Source organism: Dipodomys spectabilis, unplaced genomic scaffold (genome assembly GCF_019054845.1).
Source record: "Dipodomys spectabilis isolate Male_0828 unplaced genomic scaffold, ASM1905484v1 ptg000210l, whole genome shotgun sequence".
NCBI lineage: Eukaryota > Metazoa > Chordata > Mammalia > Rodentia > Heteromyidae > Dipodomys > Dipodomys spectabilis.
The window spans coordinates 7,642,959-7,668,995 of record NW_024870887.1 but is presented as its reverse complement, the minus strand read 5'-3'; the positions used below and the strand labels follow the sequence as shown (position 1 = coordinate 7,668,995).

Genomic DNA, 26,037 nt, shown 5'->3' with positions numbered 1-26,037 from the left:
AAACAGAATCTTACCAGAATTATAGGCTAATAAATTGTAAAGCTAACATTCAACACAAATACTAGGAATGCAAAATGATTTACAAGAATTGATATAGAAAAATAACCAAAGATATGTCCAAAATAAAATGTGCTGCAAAAAAAAACTGCAAATGTAAAAAATATATTTTAGGAAAATATCTTTGGGGCTGGGAAGGTAGCTCAGCGGTAGAGTGCATGCCTTGCAAGCATGAGGCCCTGGGTTCGATTCCTCAGCACCACATAAACAGAAAAAGCCAGAAGTGGCGCTGTGGCTCCAGTGATAGAGCGCTAGCCTTGAGCTGAAGAGCTGAGGGACAGCGCCCAGACCCAGAGTTCAGGCCCCATGACCGGCAAAATATATATATATATATATATATATATATATATCTTTTACAATTCTATCTATATGAAAACTTTCTATAGATTATATCTAAAATTTAGAAAAAAATATGAGAAATTAATGAAGGACTTTGTTCAAAGAAGCCTTTTTTCCAAAACACTTTCTAAGTGGCGCTGTAGCTCAAGTGGTAGAGCGCTCGCCTTGAGTTGAAGAGCTGAGGGACAACGCCCAGGCCCAGAGTTCAAGCCCCACGACTGACAAAAAAAAAAAAAAAAACTATATTGAGCACCCAAAACACTTTCTAATCTTGCCAAAAAAAAAAAATCCATTTTAGCCAGGCACCAATGGCTTGCACCTGTAATCTTAGCTACTCCGAATTCTGAGATCTGATGATCACAGTTCAAAGCCAGCATGAGCAGGAAAGTGTGAGACTCTTGCCTCTAATAAACCACCAGCATGAGCAGGAAAGTGTGAGACTTTTGTCTCCAATAAACCACCAGAAAACGGGAAGTGGCACTGTAGCTCAAGTGGTAGGGTGCTCATCTTGAGCTGAAGAGCTCAGGGACAGCGCCCAGGCCCAGAGTTCAAGCCCCATGACCAAAACAAAAACAAACAAAAAAAAATACATTTCAAAGACAGCAATGGGAATGGGCAATGGGCAATTAATGCACACCTGCAGTTACAGATGTACAGAGGTTGCTGCCAGAAGGCTTAAGAGTTAAAAGTCAGGCTTGGGAAGATGGCTCAATGGTAGAGTGTTTGCTTCACATGCATGAGGTCCTGGGTTCAATTCCTTAGCACCACATAAGCAGAAAAGGCCGGAAGTGGTGCTGTGGCTCAAGTGGAAGAGCACTAGCCTTGAGTTGAAGAGCTGAGCGACAGCGCCAAGGCCCAGAATTCAGGGCCCAAAAATGACAAAAAAAGAAAAAAAAAGAGAAGTCAACCTACTATGTAGAATGAGATCCTGTCTCAAACAAAACAAAATAAAGCAAAACAAAAATCCGGAAGCCAGTGACTCACACCTATAATCCTAGCTACTCAGGAGGCTGAGATCTGAGGACTGCAGTTCAAAGCCAGCCTGGGCAAAAAAGTCCATGGTTCAAAGTGGAAGAGCACTAGCCTTGAGCAAGAGAGCTCAGAGACAGTGCCCAGACCTGAGTTCAAGCCCCACTACCAACCAAAAAAAAAAAAAAAAAAAAAAAGCCAGGCCCAATTTCCAAAACCATATTCCATTTTTATCTAAGCTTGGAACTTTACAAGCCTCTTTCATCTGTCTCTTAAGCAACACTAAGCCATCAGACTGACATCACAGAAGCCTTAGGAACATAATAAGCCAAACAGTTCAAATGAACTAAAGTTAAACTTCAATAAAAAAATAATTTTATATGCCAGGAGTTGATAGCTCACTCCTGTAATCCTAGGCCAAAATCTGAGAATCAAGGTTGGAAGCCAACCTGGGCAGAAAATCTGTGACACTCTTATCTAATTAACCAGCAAAAAACTCCAAGCGGAGGTATAGCACCAGTCATGAGCTAAAGACAAGGGAGAGTAGTTGAATGGCAACTCCTTTGTACAACTGCTTAAAGATAATAAAGATATTTAAAAAAAAAAAAAAGAAAATAATAATAAGAACAAAGACAAGGGAGAGATACCAGACTTAAGTTCAAGTTCAAATGTACACACACACACACACACACACACACACACACACACACACACACACACACACACACACACACACACACACACACAAAATCAGCCAGGTACTAGTAGCTCATGTATATTATCATAGCTACTCAGGAGAATGAGAACTGAGGTTCACCATTTGAAGACAGCCCAGGAAGGAAAGTCTTTCATACTGTTATCACCACTAAACTACCAAAAAAGTTGTAAGTACAGCTGTGGCTCAAGTGGTAGAGCACTAGCATTGAGCAAAAAAGCTCAAGGAGGGGGGAGGATGGGATGGGAAGGGGAAACAAAGGAGGAGGCTACAATGCTTGATAAGAAATGTACTCATGGGCTGGGAAGGTAGCTCAGGGGTAGAGCACTTGCCTTGCATGCCTGAGGCCCTGGGTTCAATTCCTCAGCACCACATAAGCAAAAAGAAAAAAGCTGGAAGTGGTGTTGTGGCTCAAGTGGTAGAGCGCTAGCCTTGAGCTGAAGAGCTGAGGGACAGCGTGCAGGCCCAGAGTTCAGGCCCCACGACTGGACCCCAAAAAAAAAAAAAAAGAAATGTACTCATTATCTTGCCCATGTAATTGTAACCCCTCTGTACAGTATTTTCACAATTAAAAAAAAAAAGCTCAAGGACGGCACGCAAGCCTGGAGTTCAAGCCCCAGGACTGGCAAATAATAATAATATTAATCATAGTAACAGTAACAATAATAATCAACTTCGAGATTCTTTAATAGCACATTGTTTCTTAAAAGAGAAAAATCTACAATCAGAATCTTTCTATAGGAAAGGTAGTAAAGTAAAATGATAGAAGTTTTTGTTCTTTTATAACTCACAAAGATAATTCTTTTCAATTTCTTACCTTAGCAACTTTGTGATTTGCTGCAGTCTCGTGAGATGTATTTTTTAAACCATCTTTGAGCTGTGTTATGAACAAATCATAACCTTCTGTACTAGAAATATCTACCTTTTCTAAACATGCTGATAAGAGTTGTTGAGCCTAAATAAAAAAGATGTTCACAAAAAATTAAACATAATAAATCATATTTAAATTCAGATCCTAATTCAGATATTGTAGTTTGTCATGATTATGATAAGTACTATATAAACTTACTAGCTTTTACTTTTATAAAGCTAATTAATTGATAATTGAAAGGACTATTACACAAGTATATCAGACAAAGTAATTATTCAATGTTGTACCACATATTAAAATTTCCTAATTATAAACAAAATCAATACAGAAAACTGGATCAACAGAACATAAATGAAATAAATAAAACTGTAAAGAGATAAATGTAAAGTCTTCCAATGAGCTTCAAGTATTCAAACTATACTTGACATTCAGCAATTAACATAAAAAAGTCTTCTGCAATATTATTCACATAATCTGATAGGAACTATTAACACAAATACACAGCTGATATAAGATAAAGAATGTATCTACACTCATTAAACCCAGCTTAGGACCCTATTTTAGGAAAATCAGTAACAAGTAAATGAATATTTACAAGGAATATTATGTGAACAACACTTGGAATTATGCAAGGTAAACAGGAAAATAGCAGTAGCTACTTTTGTAACAACAAGCAAAATGGAAGAGAAAGTAGAAGACAGCTACATACCTACCATTTATTTCCAGTACATACAGCAGGAAAATATCCTGACTTGAGACTTACTTAACAAGTTTTCAGATGCTTCATAAGGAAGGAGTAACAATGCCCAAGAAACTGTACTCACTACATGACTTATGTAAAAGTAACCTCTGAACAATTCCTTAATAATAACAACAAATTTTAACATAATTTTTAAAATAGTAATAGTAACAGCTGAGAACCCATGGCTCATGCCTATAATCTCAGCTACTCGGGAAGCTGAGATCTGAGATTCTCAATTAAAAGGTAGCTCAGCCGGGCACTGGTGGCTCACGCCTGTAATCCTAGCTACTTAAGAGGCTGAGATCTGAGGATCGCAGTTCAAAGCCAGCCCGGGCAGGAAAGACCGTGAGACTCCTATCTCCAATAAACCACCAGAAAACCGGAAGTGGCGCTGTAGCTCAAGTGGTAGAGTGCTCGCCTTGAGCTGAAGTGCTGAGGGACAGCGCCCAGGCCCAGAGTTCAAGCCCCAGGACCGACAAAAAAAAAAAAAGGTAGCTCAGACAGGACAAATGATAGTCTTTAATCTCCAACTAAAGTAATCTCCACAAAAAAGCCAGAAGTGGAGCTGTGGCTCAAATGGTAGAGCATTAGCCTTGAGAAATAGAAACCTAAGAGACAGCACCCAAAAAAGTTCAAATCTGGGGCTGGGAAGGTGGCTCAGTGGTAGAATGCTTGCCTTGCATGTATAAGGCCCTGGGTTCGATTCCTCAGCACCACCTAAGCAGAAAAAGCCGGAAGTAGAGCTATGACTCTAATGGTAGAGCACAAGCCTTGAGCTGAAGAGCTCAAGAGTTCAGGCCCCATGACCCAAAAAAAAAAAGTTCAAGTCTTAGTACTAGCACAAAAAAAAAGAAAGAAAGAAAGAAAGAAACTACACCTCTCACCTCTTTATCTGTCTTTCAGCTTGGTATGGACAATAGAACTAAATTCTATCCAATGGGATAAATACAAGAAAGGGTAAAGGTTAGGGGAGATGAATAAAAGACAGAAAGAAAACAAGAACAAATGAGATAGAGAAGTGCGAAAAAGAAAGATGCCTTTTCCCTCTCTTCCTTTCTTTGCAAACTGGGAAATGGTTAGACACCTTTTCTGGGCCCTGGTGGCTTACGCCTGTAATCCAGCTACTTGGGAGGCTGATATGTGAGGATCATGGTTCCACACCCACCCATGCAGGAAAGTCTGTGTTACGCTTATTTCTAATTAACCACCAGAAAAACAGAAGTAGAACTGTGGCTCAAGTAGTAAAGCACTAGCCTTGAGCAAAAAAGCTAAGGGACAGTGCCCAGGCCCTGAGTTCAAGATCCATGACCAACCTGGGGGAGAGGGGACACAGGGTGTGGAATAGCTATTAAACCTAATAGCTAACAGCTACCACAGCTAATCCAAGTTAGGGAAGTTGGTCTATACTTAGCCCTTGACTGTTACTGGACAATCTAGGTGATTAAATCACTATATTCTGGGATCTCTGTTATAGCTGTTTAACCTATACTAATACAAAATTTATGCCTAAAATACTTCAATAAACATCAATTAGTTATGTAAAAGAAAGACAATTATTTAAAGTGTGACTGATAACGCAATTCTTTGGTTTTATCGTGGGAACTATGTAACACCCTTAAAGACAGGTCAGAGACTACTGTAAGTCTAGAAGAGTACATTTATTTCAACTTACCTCTGTAACTGGCAACTCAAGCTGAACCACATCATCTTGCTTTGAAACTGGAGTTTGCAGAGCAGTGTCTAACAACAAGATTCCATTAAGGTCTTTCCTACACCCTACTGCATAATCATCCACAAATATAACTTTATCCACAGCAGAAATGTACTGACATTTCACCTGTCCACCCGGTTTTGCTGTTAAAAGAACAAAAATTCAGCATGTAAGATTTTAAGACAAACAGTCCATTAAAAAAATGTTCAAATCATAACCAAATACAATATATAATCCCATCTGTATTTTGATTGTCTTTCATCATTCTCTTTCCTTCCCTCCCTCCCCATTGTCCCCTGAAAGCTCACTACCATCATGTTACACATACATACACATGTACATGTGTATGTATATATTTGTCAACATGTATTTTTTAGGTCTACAATTGATCAATGAATGAAAAATGTAATATTTGACTCTTTGGCCTTGGCTTATCTCTTCTTCCATCTATTTTCCTTTAAATGATATAATTTCATTTTTCTCTATATCTGAATAGAACTCCATGCTGTATATGTACCATATTTTCTTTTTGTTTTGTCAGTCTTGAGGCTTGAACTCTGGGCCTGGACACTATCCCTCAGCTCTTCAGCTCAGGTGAGTGCTCTAGCACTTGAGCCACAGCACCACTTATGGCCTTTTCTGTTTATGTGGTGCTGAGGAATTGAATGCAGGGCCTCATGCATGAGAGGCAAGCACTCTACCACTGAGCCACCTTCCCAGTTCTGTTTTTTTTTCTAACTGTGGAGTTGAACTCTAATACAGTATAGTATAAATATATACATATAAATTCTAAAAGTTATTACACTCAAGCTGAAATTTTCATATGAACAAAATTTTTTTCTTTTTTTTTTTCTTTTTTTTTTGGGGGGGGGGGTCCGGTCGTGGGGCCTGAACTCTGGGCCTGGACGCGTCCCTCAGCTCTTCAGCTCAAGGCTAGTGCTCTACCACTTGAGCCACAGCACCACTTCCAGCTTTTTTTCTTTTTGCTTATGTGGTGCTGAGGAATCAAACCCAGGGCCTCATGCATGCAAGGCAAGCACTCTACCACTCAGCCACATTCCCAGCCCCCAAAATTGTTTTTCAAAGCTGGTTACTGCCAAGTACTGGTGGCTTACACCTATAATCCTAGCTATTTATAAGACTGAGATCTGAGGATCACAATTCCAAGCCAGCCCGGGCAGGACAGTCTGTGAGTCTCTTATCTCCAACTTAACCACCAAAAAACCAGAAGTAGAGCTGTAGCTCAAAATGACAGAATGTTAGCCTTAAAAAAAAAAAAAAAAGGAGCTCAGGACAGTACCCAGGACCTGAGGAGTTCAAGCCCCACAACCAACCAATTCTAATAATATTCACCTTAAAAACAGTCATAAAGCCAGGCATCAGTGGCTCTCGACTGTTATCCTAGCTACTCAGAAGGCTGAGCTGAAGAGCTGAAGGACAATGCCCAGGCCCAGAGTTCAAGCCACTACTGACCAGAGAGAGACAGAGACAGAGACAGAGACAGAGACAGAGAGCTCAAACACAGCATCCAAGCTGGGTACCAGTGGCTCCTGCCTGTAATCCTAACTACTCAGGAGGCTGAGATGTGAGGATCACTGTTCAAAGCCAGCCTGAGCAGAAAAGCCCTCCTTGAGACTCTCATCTCCAGCTAACCACTCAAACCCTGGAAGTGGCGCTATGGCTCATGTGGTACAACATTAGCCTTGAGCACAAAGAGACTCAGGGACAGTGCCCAGGCCCTGAGTTCAAGTGAGATAGATAGACAGACAGACAGACAGACAGACAGACAGACAGACAGACAGACAGACAGACAGACAGAGACACAGAAAGACAGAGAGAGACAGAGACAGAGACAGACAGACAGACAGACAGAGACAGAGACAGATTGAGAGGAAGGGAGGGGAGGGGAAGGGGAGGGGGGAGGAGAGGGAAGGGAAGGGGAGGGAAGGGAAGGAGAGGAAAGGGAAGGGTAGAAGGGAGGGAGGCAGGGAGGCAGGGAGGCAGGGAGGCAGGGAGGCAGGGAGGCAGGGAGGCAGGGAGGCAGGGAGGCAGGGAGGCAGGCGGGAAGGCAATGCCTGTTTTGTACTTAGAAAACACCAGAATTCCCAGATGACTGCACAGCCTATATCTGAAGCCTAAAGTCAAAGTCTACCCAAACATATTAAAAATCTAACTAGCTGTTTTTATGTAATAGAGGAACAGATAGGCACAAAGCTCCCCTGGAAACTAGAACTGCTGCTATCTTGCATCATTCAGATTTTTGCTAAAATACTTTTTTCTTTTTTTTGGTAGTGCTAGAGTTCTACCACTCTGAGTCACAGCATCACGTTCTGGTGGTTAACTGGAGAGATTAACTCTCATGGACTTTACTGCCTTCAAACAATGATCCTCAGATCTCAGCCTCCTGAGTACCTAGGATTAGAGCATGAGCCACCAGCACCCACTTAAAACACTACTTTATATAGACACTCCTAATGCATCTAACAGCACACTTTTAACACAAACTTAACTCTCAAACCAGCTCTAATTTTCCTTATGACATTTATCAACATCTGGCATATAGGTGCATGCATGTGTGTACATGTGCTTGTGTGTATAACAGAATTCTTTTTTTTTTTTTGTCGGTCGTGGGGCTTGAACTCTGGGCCTGGGCACTGTCCCTCAGCTCTTCAGCTCAAGGCGAACGCTCTACCACTTGAGCTACAGCGCCACTTCCGGTTTTCTGGTGGTTTATTGGAGATAGGAGTCTCACGGTCTTTCCTGCCCGGGCTGGCTTTGAACTGCGATCCTCAGATCTCAGCCTCCTGAGTAGCTAGGATTACAGGCATGAGCCACCAGCGCCCAGCTCAGAATTCTTCTTACTAAGCCATTAGCTTTAAGAAGTGTTTTGTTGGAAATGTTCAGAAAGAAATGTACTTATTACCTGATCTATGAAACCATAACCTCTCTATGCATCACCTTTATAATAATGATTTTTTTAAAAGAAGTGTTTTATTGTTGGAGACATGACAAGTCCTAAAGTGCCTACCAAATTCAAATCCCAGTACTGGGGCTGGGAGGGTGGCCTAGTGGTAGCGTGCTCACCTAGTAAACATGAAGCCCTGGGTTCGATTCCTCAGCACCACATACACAGAAAAAGCTGGAAGTGGCGCTGTGGCTCAAGTGGTAGAGGACTAGCCTTGAGCAAAAAGAAGCTCAGGGACAGTGCCCAGGCCCTGAGTTCAAGCCCCAGGACTGGCAAAAAAAAAAAAAATGCCCTCAAAGCCCAGTACTGCCAAGAAAGTAAAAACAAAATGTTTACTGTATCATCAATGCTTCCAAACGTTTTTAAATACATCAACCGTTTCATGTGGTCATTAATATATTAAGTGACAATTTGGTGAAGTGCAATGCCTGGGGCTCGAACTCAGGCCCTAGATACTGTCTGTTAGCTTTCTCCACTGCAAGTTAGTATTCTACCACAGCTTCACTTCTGTTTTTGCTAGCTGACTGGAGGTAAGAGTCTCATAGACTTTCCTATCAGGGCTGGCACTGAACCTTGATCTTTAGACCTCAGCTTCTTAAGTAGCTAGAACTAAAAGGATGAGCTACCAGAGCTCACTCACTGTTTTTTGTTTGTTTGTTGCTAGTCCTGGAGCTTGAACTGTGGATCTGAGTGCTGTCCCTAGGGCTCAAATCTAGTACCTACCACTTGAGCTTTTTTATGTGATTATTAATCAACTTTCCTATCCAGGCTGGCTATGAACCGTGATGCTTAGACCTCAGCTGAGTAGATAGAATTAAAGGTATGAGCCAACAGAGCCCAGCTCACTGTTTTTTTGTTTGTTGAGTTGGTTAGTAGGTTTTGGTTTGTTGGGGGGTCCTGGGGCTTAACTCAAGACCCAAGTGCTGGGTTCCTTTTGCTCAAAGCCAGCACTGTACCACTTGAGCCTTTTCTGTAATTATTTGAAGATAAGAATCTCACTTTCCTGCCCAGGCTGACTTTGAACCATGATCCACAGATCCGCAGATCCCCAGATCTCAGACTCTAGTAGCTAGGATTATAGGCGTGAGCCACTGGTGCCTAGCAAGCTCACCATTTTTAATACAAAGTGAAACAAAATGTTTAAATATCACTAATAGCTCAATTGTCTCTGCCCTCCTTTATTCCCTTTCTTTTCTCCTTCAGCCTGTCCCTAGTATGAGGACACTTTCTTCCCCTAAACTGTCATTTTGATAAAACCATATTAAGAGGCTTCAGTTGGTTCAAAAATAAATTATGCTGGGCTGGGAAGGTGGCTCAGTGGTAGAGCGCTTGCCTTGCATGCATGAGGCCCTGGGTTCGATTCCTCAGCACCACATAAGCAAAAAGAAAAAAGCCGGAAGTGGCGCTGTGGCTCAAGTGGTAGAGCGCTAGCCTTGAGCTGAAGAGCTGAGGGACAGCGTCCAGGCCCAGAGTTCAGGCCCCACAACTGGACCAAAAAAATAAATAAATTATGCTGAGTTAAAATAAACTATGGCAAAAAAGAAAAATAAAAAGCAATTAAAACCAGGAATGAAGTAATCACAGGAGTCAGCACTAGAAACATAGAGGTAGGAGCATTATGAGTTTAGTGCCAAGCCAGGCTACACATAGTGAGTTCTAGGTTAGCCAGAGTTATATAGTAAGAACTTGTCTCAAAAAAAGCCAAAAAGACTGAGATGTAGAGGACCATGGTTTGGAGAAAAGTACAGGAGATTCCATCTGCAAAAGAAACAGCAAGAAAACGGATGGAGAGCAGCTCAATTGGTAAAGCATCAGCTGGGAAAATAAGCCAAGACAATTAGCCAAGGAAGCCCAAGGTCCTGAGTTTAAACCTAACTGCCAGAAAGTCAAAACTTTAAAAAAAAAAAAAAAGCTGGGCTCTGGTGGCTCATGTTGATAAACTAACTCCCCAGGAGGCTGAGATATGAGGATCATAGTTCAAAGACAGCCTAGGCAGATTAACTACATAAAGAGCCAAAAGTGGAGCTGTGGCTCAAGTGGCAGTGTGCTAACCTTGAGCAAAAAAAAAAAAAAAGCCGGGCGCTGGTGGCTCACGCCTGTAATCCAGCTACTCAGGAGGCTGAGATCTGAGGATCGCAGTTCAAAGCCAGCCCAGGCAGGATAGACGGTGAGACTCCTATCTCCAATAAACCACCAGAAAACCGGAAGTGGCGCTGTAGCTCAGGTGGTAGAGCGTTCACCTTGAGCTGAAGAGCTGAGGGACAACGCCCAGGCCCAGAGTTCAAGCCCCACGACCGACCAAAAAAAAAAAACACCTCAGGGGACTGGGAATGTGGCTTAGTGGTGGTAGAGTGCTTGCCTAGCATGCATGAAGGCCTGGGTTCAATTCCTCAATGCCACATAAACAGAAAAGGCTGGAAGTGGCGCTGTGGCTCAAGTGGTAGTGTGCTAGCCTTGAGCATAAAGAAGCTCAGTGTGAAAACCCTGAGTTCAAGCCCCAGGACTGGCAAAAAGAAAAAAAAAAAAAAGCAGGGCTGGGAGGTGGCTCAGTGGTAGAGTGCTTGCCTTGCATGCATGAGGCCCTGGGTTTGAATCCTCAGCACCACATACACAGAAAAGGCCAGAAGTGGCGCTGTGGCTCAAGTGGTAGAGTGCTAGCCTTGAGCTGAGAGCTAAGGGACGGTGCCACAACCGACAAAAAAGAAAAAGAAAGACTCAAGGAACCGGCCTCAGGAGAGCTCAAAGATCTGAGGATCACAGTTTGAAGCCAGACCAGGCAAGAAAGTCTATGAGATTCTTATCTCCAATTAATCACAGAAAAACGGAAATGGCACTGTGACTCACGTGGTAGAACACAGCCTTGAGCAAAAAGGAGCTGGGGCTGGAAGGTGGCTCAGTGGTAGAGTGCCTGCCTTACATGCATGAGGCCCTGGGTTCGATTCCTCAGCACCACATAAGAAAAAAGCCGGAAGTGGTGCTGTGACTCAAGTGGTAAAGTACTAGCCTTGAGCTGAAGAGCTGAAGGACAGAACCCAGGCCCAGAGTTCAGGCCCCACAACCGACCAAAAAAGTAAATAAAAATAAAGGAGCACAGGGACAGTGCCCAAGCCCAGAGTTCCAGCCCCAGGACAGGCACAAAAGTAAGTATATAAATAAGTAAATAAAATAAAGCTGGACGGGGCGCTGGTGACTCACGCCTGTAATCCTAGCTACTCAGGAGGCTGAGATCTGAGGATGGAAGTTCAAAGCCATCCCAGGCAGGAAAGTTCGTGAAACTCTAATCTCCAATAAACCACCAGAAAACCGGAAGTGGCGCTGTAGCTCAAATGGTAGAGCACTAGCCTTGAGCTGAAGAGCTGAGGGACAGCACTCAGGCCCAGAATTCAAGCCCCACGACTGACAAAATAAAATAAAATAAAATAAAGCTGGCTGCTGATGGCTTACACCTGTAATCCTAGCTGCTCAAGGTAAAGAAAAAAAAAAAGCTCAATGGAGATGCTTATATCCAATTAACCACCAGAAAAAAAAAAATCTGGAAGTTAAGCTGTGGCTCAAGGGGTAGAAATGCTAGCTTCAAGCACATAAGCTCAGAAACAACATCCAGGTCCTATGTTCAACTGGGACCAGGAAAGGGACAGGAAAAAAGAAGGGAGGAAGGGAGAAGGGGGGGGGAAGAGGGGGGGGAGGAGAGAGAGGAGGAGGGAAGAGGAAGAGGGAAGGAGGGAGGGAGGGGAGAGGGAAGGAGGGAGGGGAGGAAGGAGGGAGGGGGATAGGGAGGAAGAGAAGGAGGGAGGGAAAAATTATCAGAACCAGAATCCACAGAGTGAATTTTTTTAATTGCAAGCTATTTAACAGATAATGGATTAATATTTTGAGTATACAAAGAACTCAAGAAATTAAACAGCAAGAAATGAATCAACAAATGGGAAAACAAACTGAATAGACAGTTCTCCCAAGAAATACAATCAGCTAACAGATAGTGTAAGTATTCCACATCCTTAGCCTTAAAGGAAATGCAAATCCAAACCACATAGATACTCCAACCCCATTCCAGTGAGAGTCATAGCTGTCAAGTAAACAAAAAACAAATGCTGGATAGGATGTGGGGAAAGAGGATCCGTGATACATTGTTGGTGGGAATGTAAACTAGTACAGCCTCTGTGGAAAAACATGGAGATTTCTCAAAAGCCTAAAAATCTTTCCTAGTTCCTGGCCATTCTACTACTGGGCATATATCTGAAGGACAGTAATCAGTATACCAGAAAAGACACCTGTATATCCTATCCATGCTTATTCCAACAGTGTTCACAATAACCAAACAATGTAACTAAAGCTGTGGTGTATACATACTATGGATAGTACACAGCCATAAAAAAATGAAATCATGTCACTTGCAGGAAAATTGATGCAATGAGAAGGTATAATGAACAAGACAAGCTCAAAAAACAAAATATTGGCTGGGCACCAGCGGCTCGAGCTTGTAATCTTAGCTACTAAGGAGGCTGAGATCTGAGAATCACGGTTCGAAGGCAGCCCAGGTAGGAAAGTCTGTGAGACTCTTATCTCCAATAAGCCACCAGAAAACGGGGAGTGGTGCTGTGGCTCAAGTGGTAGAGTGCTTGCCTTGAGCTGAAGAGCTGAGCGACAGCGCTCAAGCTCAGAGTTCAAGCCCAACCAGAAAAAAAATATATATATAGTTATAGTTATAGTGTCACTTAAATGTGGAAGCTAGACCTAAGATTCATATTCACGGACACGTACATAACTATAAACATCCATATACATAATTGCTTAAATGACTAAACATAGACCATGAGTTGCAAGTTCAGAGACTACTTAGGAGGAGAGGAGAGAATGAAGAAAGAAAATATATGAGAGTAACACAGAAACCAAACAAAAGCTGGTGATCAATAAGGGGATGAGAAAAAGAGAAACAGACTATGTGGGAGGGTGGGTATGTCTAGAGAAGAGGGTAAAGAAGACTGAATAGTGTCAAAGTAGACTATTCACAACTATGAAAATAGAACAAGAAAATCTGTTGGGGACACTGTTCCTTAGAAAGAATGGTGCAGGGAATGAGATGGAGGGGGTAAGATTGAAATACAGTGTTAACTGTGTAGAGACAAAAAAATCCCCTCTCCTGGTATAACTGATATAACCCAATTTTCTTTTTTAATGGGATAGCTTTTGTTAACTTGTTTTCTTACACAAAAAAAAAAATGTTTAAAGCTAAACTACCATTTACCTCAGACATACTAATTATCCTGTTGATCTAAGATTCTGTTTTAACATTTGAACCCCTAAACCTAACTGCTCATTAAAACTAGCTGGCAACCTTTTAAGGGAAAAATAAAATGTATGCCTAAGCTCTACTTGAAACATTTAAGCCTGGGCACTGTGCTTTTTTTTTTTTTGGTCAGTCATGGGGCTTGAACTCTGGGCCTGGGCCTGGGCGCTGTCCCTCAGCTCTTCAGCAGCTCAAGGCTAGCGCTCTACCACTAGAGCCACGGTGCCACTTCCTGCCTTTTCTGTTTATGTGGTGCTAAGGAATCCAATCCAGGGCCTCATGCATGCAAGGCAAGCACTCTACCACTGAGCCCACCTTCCCAGCCCTGTTTTTGTTTTTTGTTTTGTCTGTTGTGGAGCTTCAACTCTGGGCCTGGGCTCTGTCCCTGAGCTCAGGATTGCGGTTCAAAGCCAGCCCAGGCAGGAAAGTCTGTGACTCTTATCTCCAATTAACCACCAGAAAACTGGAAGAGGTGCTGTGGCTCAAGTGGTAGAGCACTAGCCTTGATCTGAAGAGCTCAGGGACAGAACCCAGGCACAGAGTTCAGGCCCCACAACAGACAAAAAACAAAAACAAAAACAGTGGCTCAGGTGGTAGAATGCTAACCTTGAGCAAAAAAACTCAAGGGCATAAGGGCACAACAGACAGGAAAGAGACTGGGCAAGTGGAACTACATTAAAATAAAAAGTTTCTGCACAGCTAAGGATGTAGTTACTAAAGTAGAAAGACAGCCAACCAATTAGGAAAAGACCTTTACCAGCAATATATCCGACAAAGGCTTAATGACCAATATACAAGGAGCTCAAGAAACTAACCCCTCCCAAACCTCTCATAACAATTACTAAATGGGCAAGGAGACTTCTCAGAAGAAGAGGTAAGGATGGCAAAGAAACACATGAGGAAACGCTCCTCATCCCTGGCCCTAAATGAAACGCAAATCAAAACAACCTCTGACATACCATCTTACCCCAGTTAAGATTGGCCAGTATTTTGAATTCTGACAACAACAAATGCTGGCAGGGATATGGAGGAAAAGGAACCCTACTGCACTGCTGATGGGAATGTAAACTAGTACAACCACTCTGAAAAGCAGTCTAGAGGATCCTCAAAAAACTAAACGTAGACCTTCTCTACAACTCAGCCATACCACTTCTAGGCATCTACCCTGAGCATCATGAGCCAAGATATGATAAGAACACCTGCACCATGTTCATTCCTGCACTGTTCACAATACCCAAGATATGGAAACCCAGATGCCCCACAATAGATGAGTGGATCCAAAATATGTACTACCTATGTACAATGGAATTTTACACAACCATTAGAAAAAATAATGTCATTTGCAGAGAAATGGATGGAACTAGAACAAATTTTGTACGTGAGGTAAGCCAAGATCAGGGAGACAAAATGGCACACGTTCTCCCTGATATGCAGAAATTAGACTTAAAGTATAACGAGACATGACAAATTACACAAAATTCTAGATACTCATATATAGTGAGACCAAAAGAGGTGTAATTACCCAAGCACCTCTTCATATGGATATCAAATAATATACATAATGAACTGAACTCCAAAGATATGGAAACAAAGGATTTTATTCTTTAATTATTTTTTCTTTTTCTGTATTCTTTACCTTATATATGTAGTCACATGCACGTCGTCTGTCAGAAGGTGGGGAGAGGGCACACTCAGAGGAAAAAGGGAGTGCAACAGTGGAGTGCACTGGCTGCACGGAGCATGGATGAAAATGAACTATGCAACTGGTGGGTGGAGACGGGAGGGAGAGAATGAGGGACAGATGACAGTATGTGAAAGGAAATGTACTTATTACCTGACCTAAGTAAAGGTAACCCTGCTGTACATCACCTCTAAAACAAATTATAGAAAGAAAGAAAGAAAGAAAGAAAGAAAGAAAGAAAGAAAGAAAGAAAGAAAGAAAGAAAGAAAGAAAGAAAGAAAGAAAGAAAGAAAGAAAGAAGAAAGAAAGAAAGAAAGAAAGAGAAAGAAAGAAAAGAAAGAAAGAAAGAAAGAAAGAAAGAAAGAAAGAAAGAAAGAAAGAAAGAAAGAAAGAAAGAAAGAAAGAAAGAAAGAAAGAAAGAAAGAAGAGAAGAATAAAAAAACTAAGGGACAGCATCCTGAATTTAAGCCCCAGGACTGGTGAAAACTCTCTGACTCCCTCTCTCTCTCTCTCTCTCTCTCTCTCTCTCCCCCTCTCTCTCTCTGTCTCTCTCTGTCTCCTCTCCCTCCCCCCCCCCCTTATGGTAAATGCTTCTTTTTTTTTTTTTTTGTCGGTCATGGGGCTTGAACTCTCTGGGACTGAGTGCTGTCCCTCAGCTCTTCAGCTCAAGGCTAGAGCCCTACCACTTGAGCCACAGCGCCACTTGGGGTTTTCTGGTAGTTTATTGGAGGTCTTTCTGCCTGGGCTAGCTTTGAACCGCAATCCTCAGATCTCAGCCTCCTGAGTAGCTAGGATTACAACAAGCGTGAGCCACCAACGCCTGGCTAAATGCTACTTTCTTTAAGAAGCTTTCTTATTCCCCTAAAAATGAAAACACTCCCTCCTCCTTTGTATTCACATGGCATTCTGCACATCCATGCTAAGCACGCATGACATCATCTACTACAGAGACCAGCACTGGTGGATCATAGGTAATTGTAGCTACTCAACGGGGCCAGCCCAGGAAGGAAAGTCCATGATACTCTTACCTCCAATTAACCACCAGAAAAACTGGGAAGTGGCCCAAAGTGGTAGGGCAACTAACACAGAAATCTATCAGAATAGCCAGAAACTGAAACATTGTAACTGTCAGATAGAACAGGATTCAAAAACCAGGATTTCTCCATTCACTGAAGGTGAGAATGCAAATAAATGGTTCAGCCACTTTGTTTGGCAGTTTTCTTAAAAGAGTAAACATACCTTTTTCCTTATAATCCAACAATCAGACTCCTTAAAATTTACCCAAATGAAGCCAGGTGTCCTTAGCCTATGCCTGTAATCCTAGCTACTTAGGAGGCTAAGGATGGAAATTTGAAGCCAGCCTGGGCAGGAGTGTTTGTAAAACTCTCCCATTAACTGCCAAAAAAGGCGGAAGTGGAGCTGTGGAAAATGGAATAACACTAGCCTTGACTTAAAAAAAAAAAAAAAAAAAAAAGTTCAGGAACAGTGCCTAGGCCCTGAGTTCAAGCACTGGAACAGAAAAAAAAAAGAAAGAAAGAAAGAAAAAGAAAAAAAAAATTACCCAAATGAATTTAAAAGTTATAACCATGCAAAATCCTTGAAACAGTTGTTTTTAACAACTTTATTCATAATTTTCAAAACTTGGAAGCGAGCATGATGTCCTGGTGAATATGAATAAACTGTGGTACACCCAGACAACAGATATACCACTCAATCTTAAAATGTTATGTGCTTTTCACACTGTAAAAAATCATGGAAGCTGGGCACTTGTGGCTCACGCCTGAAATCCTAGCTTCTCAGGAGGCTGAGATCTGAGGATCACGGTTCAAAGCCATCCTGGGCAGGAAAGTCTGTGAGACTCTGATCAATTAACCAACCCAGAAAAACAGAAGTGGTGCTGTGGCTCACGTAGTAGAGAGCACTAGCCTTGAGCTGAAGAGCTCAGGGACAGCACCCAAACCCAGAGTTCAAACCCCACAACCAACCCCCCTTCTCCCCCCCCCAAAAAAAAAGACATGGAAGTGGCTGGGTGCCAGTAGCAGATACCTCTAATCATCCTAGCCACTTAGGAGGCTGAGATCTAAAAACTAAAGTTCAAAGCCATCCTGGTCAGGGAAGTCCATGAGTCTCTTATCTACAACTAAGAGGTGGGGCTCAAGTAGAAGAGTGCTGGCCTTGATCATTTGTGATCAAGGCCAGCACTCAGGCCCTGAGTTCAAGCCCCAGGAGATACACACACAACACAACTACTTTAAACATGTATAGCCTGGCACCATTGGCTCACACCTGTAATCCTAGCTACTCAGGAAGCTGAGATCTGAGGATCATGGTTCAAAGCCAGCCTGGGCAGTTAAGTCCATGAGACTCTTATCGCCAATAAACCACTAGAAAACCAGAAGTGGCCCTGTGGCTTGAGCAGTAGAGTGCCTGCGTTGAGCTGAAGAGCGCAGGGACAGGGCCCAAGTCCAGAGTTCAAGCCTCACGAGCCGCAATAAATAAATAAATACATAAATACATAAATAAATACATAAATAAAATCTAATACTGTATGATTTCAACCATGACATTCTAAAAAAAAAGCAAAATTAGGGGCTGGGAAGATGGCTCAGTGGTAGAGTGTTTGCCTTGAATATATGAGGCCGTGGGTTCGATTCACCAGCACCACATAAGCAGAAAAAGCAGGAAGTGGCGCTGTGGCTCAAGTGGTAGAGCGCTAGCTAGCCTTGAGCTGAAGAGCTGAGGGGCAGTGCCCAGGCCCAGAATTCAGGCTCCATGACCACAAAAAAAAAAAAAATTATGGAGACTATAGTTGGCAAAAGAGAAGGGGAGAGCTGGGAGTGAACAAGCAGAAAGAGGATTTTAGGGCAGTGAAATTGTGGCATTGTAATTGTAAACATGTTGTTATATATTTGTCCAAACACATAAATGTACAACACCAAGAGTGAGCCTTTCTATACTATAGACTTTGGGTGATGATGTATAGGTTCATCTACTGTAATAAACATACAACACCAGGCTCTGGTGGTTCATGCCTATAATCCTCACTACTCAAAAGGCTGAGAAATTGTCTGTACATCACCTTGACAATAAAAATATCTGAAACAATAAAAAAAAAAAAAAATAGAGGCTGAGAGCTGAAGACTAAGGTTCAAAGCCGGTCTGGGCAGAAAAGCCCATGAGACTCTTATGTCGAATTAGTCATCAAAAAGCTGGAAGCAGAGCTATGACTGAAGTAGTAGAGCAATAGACTTGAATAAAAAGCTCAGGGTCAGCTCCCAGGACCTGAATTCAAGCCCCAGGACCAACAAACAAATAAATAAACAACTGTTGGGTCCCAAGCTGACAGTGAGGGAGGTTGTACAAATCTGAAAACGGATATATGGGAATTTTGTATTTTCTGCTCTATTTTGCTCTAAAAAAATAAATAAGCTATTTTTAACAGTCAGGAACATCTCTACTTAGGAATTAGTATATAAGGAAGCCTCTAACAAACTCACTGGTAGACATGTATCAAATAAACAATATGAATTAATTTTTTGTTAAAACATGAGTTACTGTCTGGGGAAAACTAATTATAGTAGACTAAGTATCTTTCTATAAAGATCCTGAAATACGAGAAATATATATTTATATACATAAAAACAAGAAATTTAGGTATTCAGGACAGCAGAGTAGTAAGCTTTCAAACTGCTGAAAGGAACGTTAATATATGTTTATGGGTTCATGTCTGGCTAAAGGATTGGGAAGTTAAGATATACTTTAAGTCTTGAAAAATGAGTAAGATTTGCCCAGCTGACTGAAGGAAAGAAACCTGAATTCCAAGAACAAGCAAAACTACTAGTGAGAAAATTACATGAACCAGCCTTGCAAAACAGAGAGTTAAAACTAGAGACTGGAAGAGGCTAGATCATGGAGTCACTGAATGCCAGCCAAGGGATCTGCTCAGAGCATCAGAAATTCTAACTCACAAATATTCTAACAGAGCATGCCTAGACTATGCATAACCAATGGCTCTTAATCTAGTAGTGTATTTATAAACATTTTAGATCAGATAATCTGAAAACATATTAATAGACAGTTTAAAAATTATCATCTTGACACACACTGATGGCTCACGCCTGTAATCCTAGCTACTCAGGAGGCTAAGATCTGAGGATCTCAGTTCAAAGCCAGCCTAGGCAGGAAAGACTATGAGACTCTTATCTCCAATAAACCACTCAGAAAACCGGAAGTGGTACTGTGGCTCAAGTGGTAGAGTGCAAGCCTTAAGCTGAAGAGCTCAGGGACAGCGCCCAGGCCCAGAGTACAAGCCCCACGACCGACAAAAAAAAAAATAGAATCATGGTTCAAAGCCAGCCTGGTCAGAAAGTCCATGAGACTCTTATCTCCAATAAACTACTCAAAAAGCCAGGAATGATGTTGTGTATCATATAGAGGGCTAGTCTTTCTTAAGTAAAAGAAGCTCAGGGATAGCATCCAGGCCCTTAATTCAAGCCCCACAACTGGGGGTCTGGGGGAAGAGACCATCTTGCTAGGCACTGGTGGCTCATACCTATAATCCTAACTAATCAGAAGGCTGGAATCCAAGGATAGAAGTCTGAAACCTTTTTTTTAGCCAGTCCTGGGGTCGGAACTCAGAGTCTGGGCTCTGACCCTGAGCCTCTCAGTGCTAAAAGCTAGTAGCACCCTTCCACTTGAGCCACAGCACCACTTCCAGCTTTTTCTGTTTATGTGGTACTGAGGAATCGAACCCAAGGCTTCATACATGCTAAGCAAGCACTCTACCACTAAGCCATATTCCCAGCCCTGAAGCCATTTTTGAAGCCAGCCTAGCAGGGAAGTCCCTGAGACTTATCTCCAATTAACTACCAAAAAAGCTGGAAGTGGAGCTGTGGCTCAACTCAAGAGCTAGCACTGAGCAAAAAAGCTCAAGCAAAGTGTCCAAGTCCAGGGTTCAAGCCTCAGGACCGGCAGAAAAAAAAAAAAATCCTACCACTCAATTGAAGACATAAATATAAAGGTCCTGTTCCCATTATTTCCAATCTACACTAACAAGTTATCCGTTACCCATGACCTTATAAACTGAACCCCATACATCCATAAGGCATACCACTCTGTATGCTTACCAAATTCTTAATCTCCTCAAAGATGTCTTTCTTTTATGCAGAAAGAAACTTAGCTCAGGGCTGGGAAGGTGGCTCAGTGGTAGAGAGCTTGCCTTGCACGCATGAGGCCCTGGGTTTGATTCCTCAGCACCACATAAGCAAAAAGAAAAAAGCTGGAAGTGGAGCTGTGGCTCAGGTGGTACAGTGCTAGCCTTGAGCTGAAGAGCTGAGGGACAGCGCCCAGGCCCAGAGTTCAGACCCCACAAATGGACCCCCCCTCCCAAAAAAAAAAAAGAAAGAAAAAAGAAACTTAGCTCACTGTCCATGAACTGATGAGAAGGGGTTATGTTAGGTCCATGATCACTACTGGCACCTTATCCCTATTCTTTTTAGATTGTCACCATGTATTAATCATTAGAAGTAAGCAAGGTGCCCATGGCTCATTCTTGTAATCCTAACTATGGCACTGGTGGCTCACAAAACTGTAGTCCTAGCTACTCAGGACAACAAGATCTAACATTGAGGTTGAAAGCTAGCCTGAGCAGGAAAGTCCCTGAGAATCATTTTTTGGGGCGAGGCGGGGGAGGCCTTGAACTCTGGACCTGGGCACTGCACTGTCCCTCATCTCTTCTGCTCAAGGCTAGTGCTTTACCACTTGAGCCACAGCACCACTTCCAATTTTCTAGTGGTTTATTGGAGATAGTCTCACAGACTTTCCTTGCCCAGGCTGGCTTTGAACCATGATCCTCAGATCTCAGCCTCCTGAGTAGCAAGGATTATAGGCATGAGCCACTGGTGCCTAGCTCCCTGAGAATCTTATTGCCAATAAACCACCAAAGGAAAAACAGTTAGAAATGGAGTTATGGGGCTCAAGTCAGAGTGCCAGTCTTGAGCAAAAAAGTTAAGGGACAGCACATGGACCCTGAGTTCAAGCCTCAGTGCCAGCACAAATAGGAATATTTCATATGCATGTGTGAAAATAGAAAAATGAAGTTTATTGAGACTGGTTTGGGAATAGGGGGAGCTCAGGGACGAGGAAGAGTGACAAGAAGGCATGGCTCAGTGGCTCATGCCTGTAATCCGAGCTACTCAGGAAGCTGAGATCTAAGAATCATAGTTCAAAACCAGCCTGGGCAGAAAAGTACTTGAGCCTCCAATCTCCAAAATCAACCACCAAAAAAGCCAGAAGTGGAGCTGTGGCTCAAGTGGCACAAAAGCTCAGGAACAATACACAGGCCCTAAGTTCAAGCCCCAGGGCTACACAAAAAAGAAATTTCCCGTTAAAACCAATTGGTGCCAATAAAAATGTAAAAGAGTAAGACAGAAAAACAGGAAATTTAGTTTATAAACATATAAAAGTTTCAGAACTTATTTTTGGTTAATCTCAAAACGTTTTCCTGCAATACTTTTGTTAGCCATAAACTATGTTTTTAATCACATACTCAATCCTCCTAACCATATGCAATTGTATCCTATCCCATACTTTTCTAATTAACAATACCTATACACCCCCTAGTTTATCTCAAATCAGTGCCACATTTTGTGAATCTACCTTTACATTCCTATTATGCATCTAAATCACACTCTTTTTTTTTTTTTTTTGGTAATTAATTGGAAGAGTCACAGACTTTCCTAGCCAGGCTGGCTTTGAACTGTGATTCTCAGATCTCAATCTTCTGAGTAGCTAGGATTACAGGAGTGAACCACCAATGCCTAACTCCAAAACCCTTCTCTTCAGTAATCTACCACTAAAGTATTTTCTTCTTTTCCATATACAAGTATATAAATGCACAATTATTTTTAACAAACTCTGACACACATCATTGTTCTCAAACTTGGCCTCCAGACACAAAAGACACCCATAAAATTCTTTCTAGCTGGGCATCGGTGGCTCACGCCTGTAATCCCAGCTACTCCACAGGCTGAGATTTGAGGATCGCAGTTCAAAGCCAGCCAGGGCAAGAAAGTACGTGAGATTCTATCTCCAATTAGCCACTAAAAACTTGGAGGTGGTGCTATGGCTCAAGTGGTACAGTGCTTGCCTTGAGCTGAAGAGCTGAAGAACAGCACCCAGGCCCAGAGTTCAAGCCCACAACAAAAAATAAATAGAAATTTAAAAAATAAAAAAAAATTCCTCTTTCTAGCCAATTCACTTGAATACTTTTGTTAATATGACTTCCTATATAAATCCTAGTAGACATTCTGAATTTTTTTAAAAATTGAAAATACTAGGAATAAAAGATATAAACAAAAGCCCTGCACTGGTGGCTCACACCTGTAATCCAAGCTACTCAAGAGGCTGAGATCTGAGGATCACAGTTCAAAGCCAAACCATACAGGACAGTCCATGAAACTCTTAACTCCAATTAACCAACAGAAACCCAGAAGTGGCACTGTGGCTAAAAGTGGTAGAGTGGTAGAGCGTTAGCCTGAGCCTGAGGGATAGGTAGCACACAGGCTCAGAGTTTAGGTCTCACGACCAACAACAGGAACATAAACATATGGCACAAAGTATAGATGTGTATGACAATGATAGAATCAAATTAAGGATATATATGGAAGGGAGAGGGTTAGAGGAATGCAATTAGTGAGACTGAGGGGAGGATTCAATTCTGTAATATTTGTTTCTTATGCTGGGATACACTGTTGTTGATAGTAATTATTCTTTATTCATCTTCATTCAGATCTGTAATATCTTAAGTGAACTTTAAAAAGAGAGAGTGAGAGAGACCAACAGGGTGCAGGTGTCTCACTCCTGTAATCATAGCAGCTCAGGAGGCTGACATCTTAGGATCACCATTTAAAACCAGCCAGGGCAGCAAAGTCCATGAGACTCATCTCCAGTTAACTACCAGAAAATTGGAAGTGGTGCTGTGGCTCAAAGTGGTAGAGTTCTGGCCTTGAGCAAAAAAACTCAGAGCCAGCGCCCAGTCCCTGAATTCAAGCCCCATGACCGACAATAAAATAAAATGAAATAATAGAGACTTCATTACTAGTGAGCACCTCCCTTTCACATATATGACAAGCTAAGATCAAGTTGCAGGAACTGACATCCTTCCTGTCATTTACAAGAAAAGAAAAGATCCCAAGCCCACTATCCAAAATCTTCTGGTAGACATCACTTAGAGACGTATTCCAGTAGCATATTCACGAGTAACCTAACATATGCCACTTGTTTTGCAAGTCTCACATTAACAAAAATTACCACCTCTAATTTTACCTTTGTATACCTAAATTGCCATTTACTCTAATAAAGACATTATTACTCACACAGTAAACGTCTCCTCATATGTCTGTTAAAATACCAGCAAATTGGTAGACCACATAACTACTTCCATTTGGCTAACTGCAGTGGTATGATTTTATCTTTGTGTATGAGTTGAATTCACTCATATACTAACTTTCCAGTCTTAACCTATAACCATCTAAATTAAGCCACTCATCATTTAACCACAAATGAAATGTCATCTCAGCCAAACCGAACAGAACTTAGCCAGGGCAATTACCACACGCACCCAAGCGGTCCACCGAGCGAGCCTTCACCTCGTGCATGCTGCAAGTCCTACCCCTGGCCCGACGTGTACACCACCTCCAAGTCCTTCCCTCCAATGGGGAGACGCAGCCGTACCTCCAAACCACAATCTGGCTCGCTCAAGTGAAAACAAGTTGATGGGGCCTGAAGTTTCACTCAATTCCAAACCGTAGGATCCAGATTTATCCCGGCGCCGGGGGAGTGGGGTAAGGAGCGGTAAGAGGGAAGCTCCGTGCTAGGAAACAGGGTCTCGCCTTTCTCGCCCAGGGCCACAGTCCTCCGGTCTTGGGCTTCACCGAACAGGCAGCTGGCCCGCCTACCTCCTTCCCTGCCCCCATCGCCGGCCCACCCCACCCCCACCGCCACCGCCACCCCCACCGCCACCGGCCCCCCCCACACCCCACCCCGGACACGAAGCCCGCCGGGGGGTCCGCGCACCTGCGGGACCCAGCTCTTCCTTCTACCGGGGAAGTCGGTTCCGAGGCTCCCCGCCCCTCGCCTCCAGCCACCCACCTCGCCCACGGGATCAACCCTTCCAGCCTTTCTCTCCGGTCCGGCGAGGCGCGGGCCCCAGCGCTGCTCCGCGCCCCGGGCGGGAACCCAGCCTAGCCCAGCGCCGAGCCCCGAGGCCTCCCCGCCGCTCCCCGAGCACCCCGCCGGACCCGACGCCCTAGGCCCGAAAGGCAACTCCCACCGCTCCCCGACCGGCCCGGTCTCTCCCTCCAGCGGCGGTCGCCGAGTCCCCAAGTCCTCCTCGGCCAGGTCCCAGGCCTCCGGCCCCGGCCAGGCCCGAGCCCCCGGCCCCGCGCGGCCCAACCCGGCCCTCCCGCTACCCGCTTCCCGCTTCCCTCCGGGGCCGAGCCTCGGAGGCTGGGCGGCTTCCACCGCCCGCATCCCGCCGGCCCGGCTCCGCCCGCGGCCGGCCGGCTCCCGCCCGGCTCCCCGCACTCACTCACCGCTGAGCGCCGAGGCCTGTAGGGTGGCCCCGGAGGTGCCGTCGATGACTTTGATGGTCCCGCGGCTGGTGACGGCCAGGATGGCGTTGAGCGCCGGGTGGTAGGAGAGGCTGTGCAGCCCCTCGGCGTCGCAGCGCATGCAGCCGTCCCTCAGCACCAGCCACTCGGAGACCCCGGACGCCCCCGCTCCCGCCGCCGCCGCCGAGGAGCAGCCCGGGCCGGAGGCCGCCGCAGCCGCAGCCGCCATCTTCCGGCCTGCGCTCAGCACAATCACACTGGAAAGCGCCTCAGTGACAGTCCCGGGAGGTGCTGCACCACCGCCAGTCACCATCCGGGGCCAGGGGGCAAGCGGAGCGCGTTAGCCGGAAGTGAAGTCAGGCGCCCGCACGCACGCGGGACGTCGGCCGGCGGGGCCGAGCTCGCCGGGAGGCCGATGGAGGAGGCGGGGACGTGGAGCGAAAGAGGCGGGGACAAGGGGGGGGGGGCGGAGGCCGGCGGGCGGCGCATGCGCGGGAGCCCTCCGGCTTGCCACGCGCCCCTGGTCCGGCCAGCTCCGCGTCCTCAACGTCCCAGTTTCTTTCTGCGAGCTTTGGGAGTGGCTGGCGCGGGAGATCCGCGGAGCAACCCCCGTTCCTGGCGGGAAGGGCGGTGCTGAGGTTCGGAGTGTTTCTGCTAGGCGGGGACCGGACCCGCGAGACTTGTCTGGTAGGCCCTGAGGCCCTTCGCAGCGGTTCCGGCGGGGCCCTGACCGTTCCCTGCACGCGCCTCGCCGCCTCGGCCGGGCCTCAGTCCCACCCGGGAATAAACGACCCACGACGCCCCTAGCTTGGGTCTCCCTACTTCCCACCCTGATGGTTGAATAAAAATGTCAGGGTTAGCCGGGCGTCGGCGGCTCTTACCTGTCATCCCGGCTTCTCAGGAGGCTGAGATCTGAGGACCGGGGTTTGAGGCCAGTCAGGGCAGCTGGGGTTTGAGTGGTAGAACGCTAGCCTTGAGCACAAAAGCCCGGGGAAACGCCCGAGCCTGAACTCAAGAGTAAAGAGGACGAAACGGAGTGAATGTGAACATCCTCTGCTTTGCGGATGTGTTTGTGCACAGTGCAGTCAT

General features: G+C 44.2%; 1 protein-coding gene across 8 annotated transcripts in view; it reads right to left on the bottom strand.

Annotated features, from left to right (window-relative positions):
* Birc6 (baculoviral IAP repeat containing 6) overlaps nt 1–25,439 on the bottom strand; it is a 212,831-nt gene extending 187,392 nt beyond the window's left edge. For 3 of the 8 annotated variants that reach the window (XM_042696668.1, XM_042696669.1, XM_042696670.1), the window contains exons 1-3: nt 24,931–25,222; nt 5,366–5,547; nt 2,898–3,035 (exon numbers count right to left, since the gene is read on the bottom strand). In XM_042696668.1, the coding sequence (XP_042552602.1) occupies nt 2,898–3,035; nt 5,366–5,547; nt 24,931–25,177 (567 nt within the window). In that variant the 5' untranslated portion in view covers nt 25,178–25,222. Of the gene's footprint in view, nt 1–2,897; nt 3,036–5,365; nt 5,548–24,930 lie in introns of all 8 variants that reach the window. The other 5 variants (XR_006150162.1, XM_042696666.1, XM_042696665.1 and 2 more) reach the window with 5 other exon arrangements.
* Nucleotides 25,440–26,037: the final 598 nt, after the last annotated feature.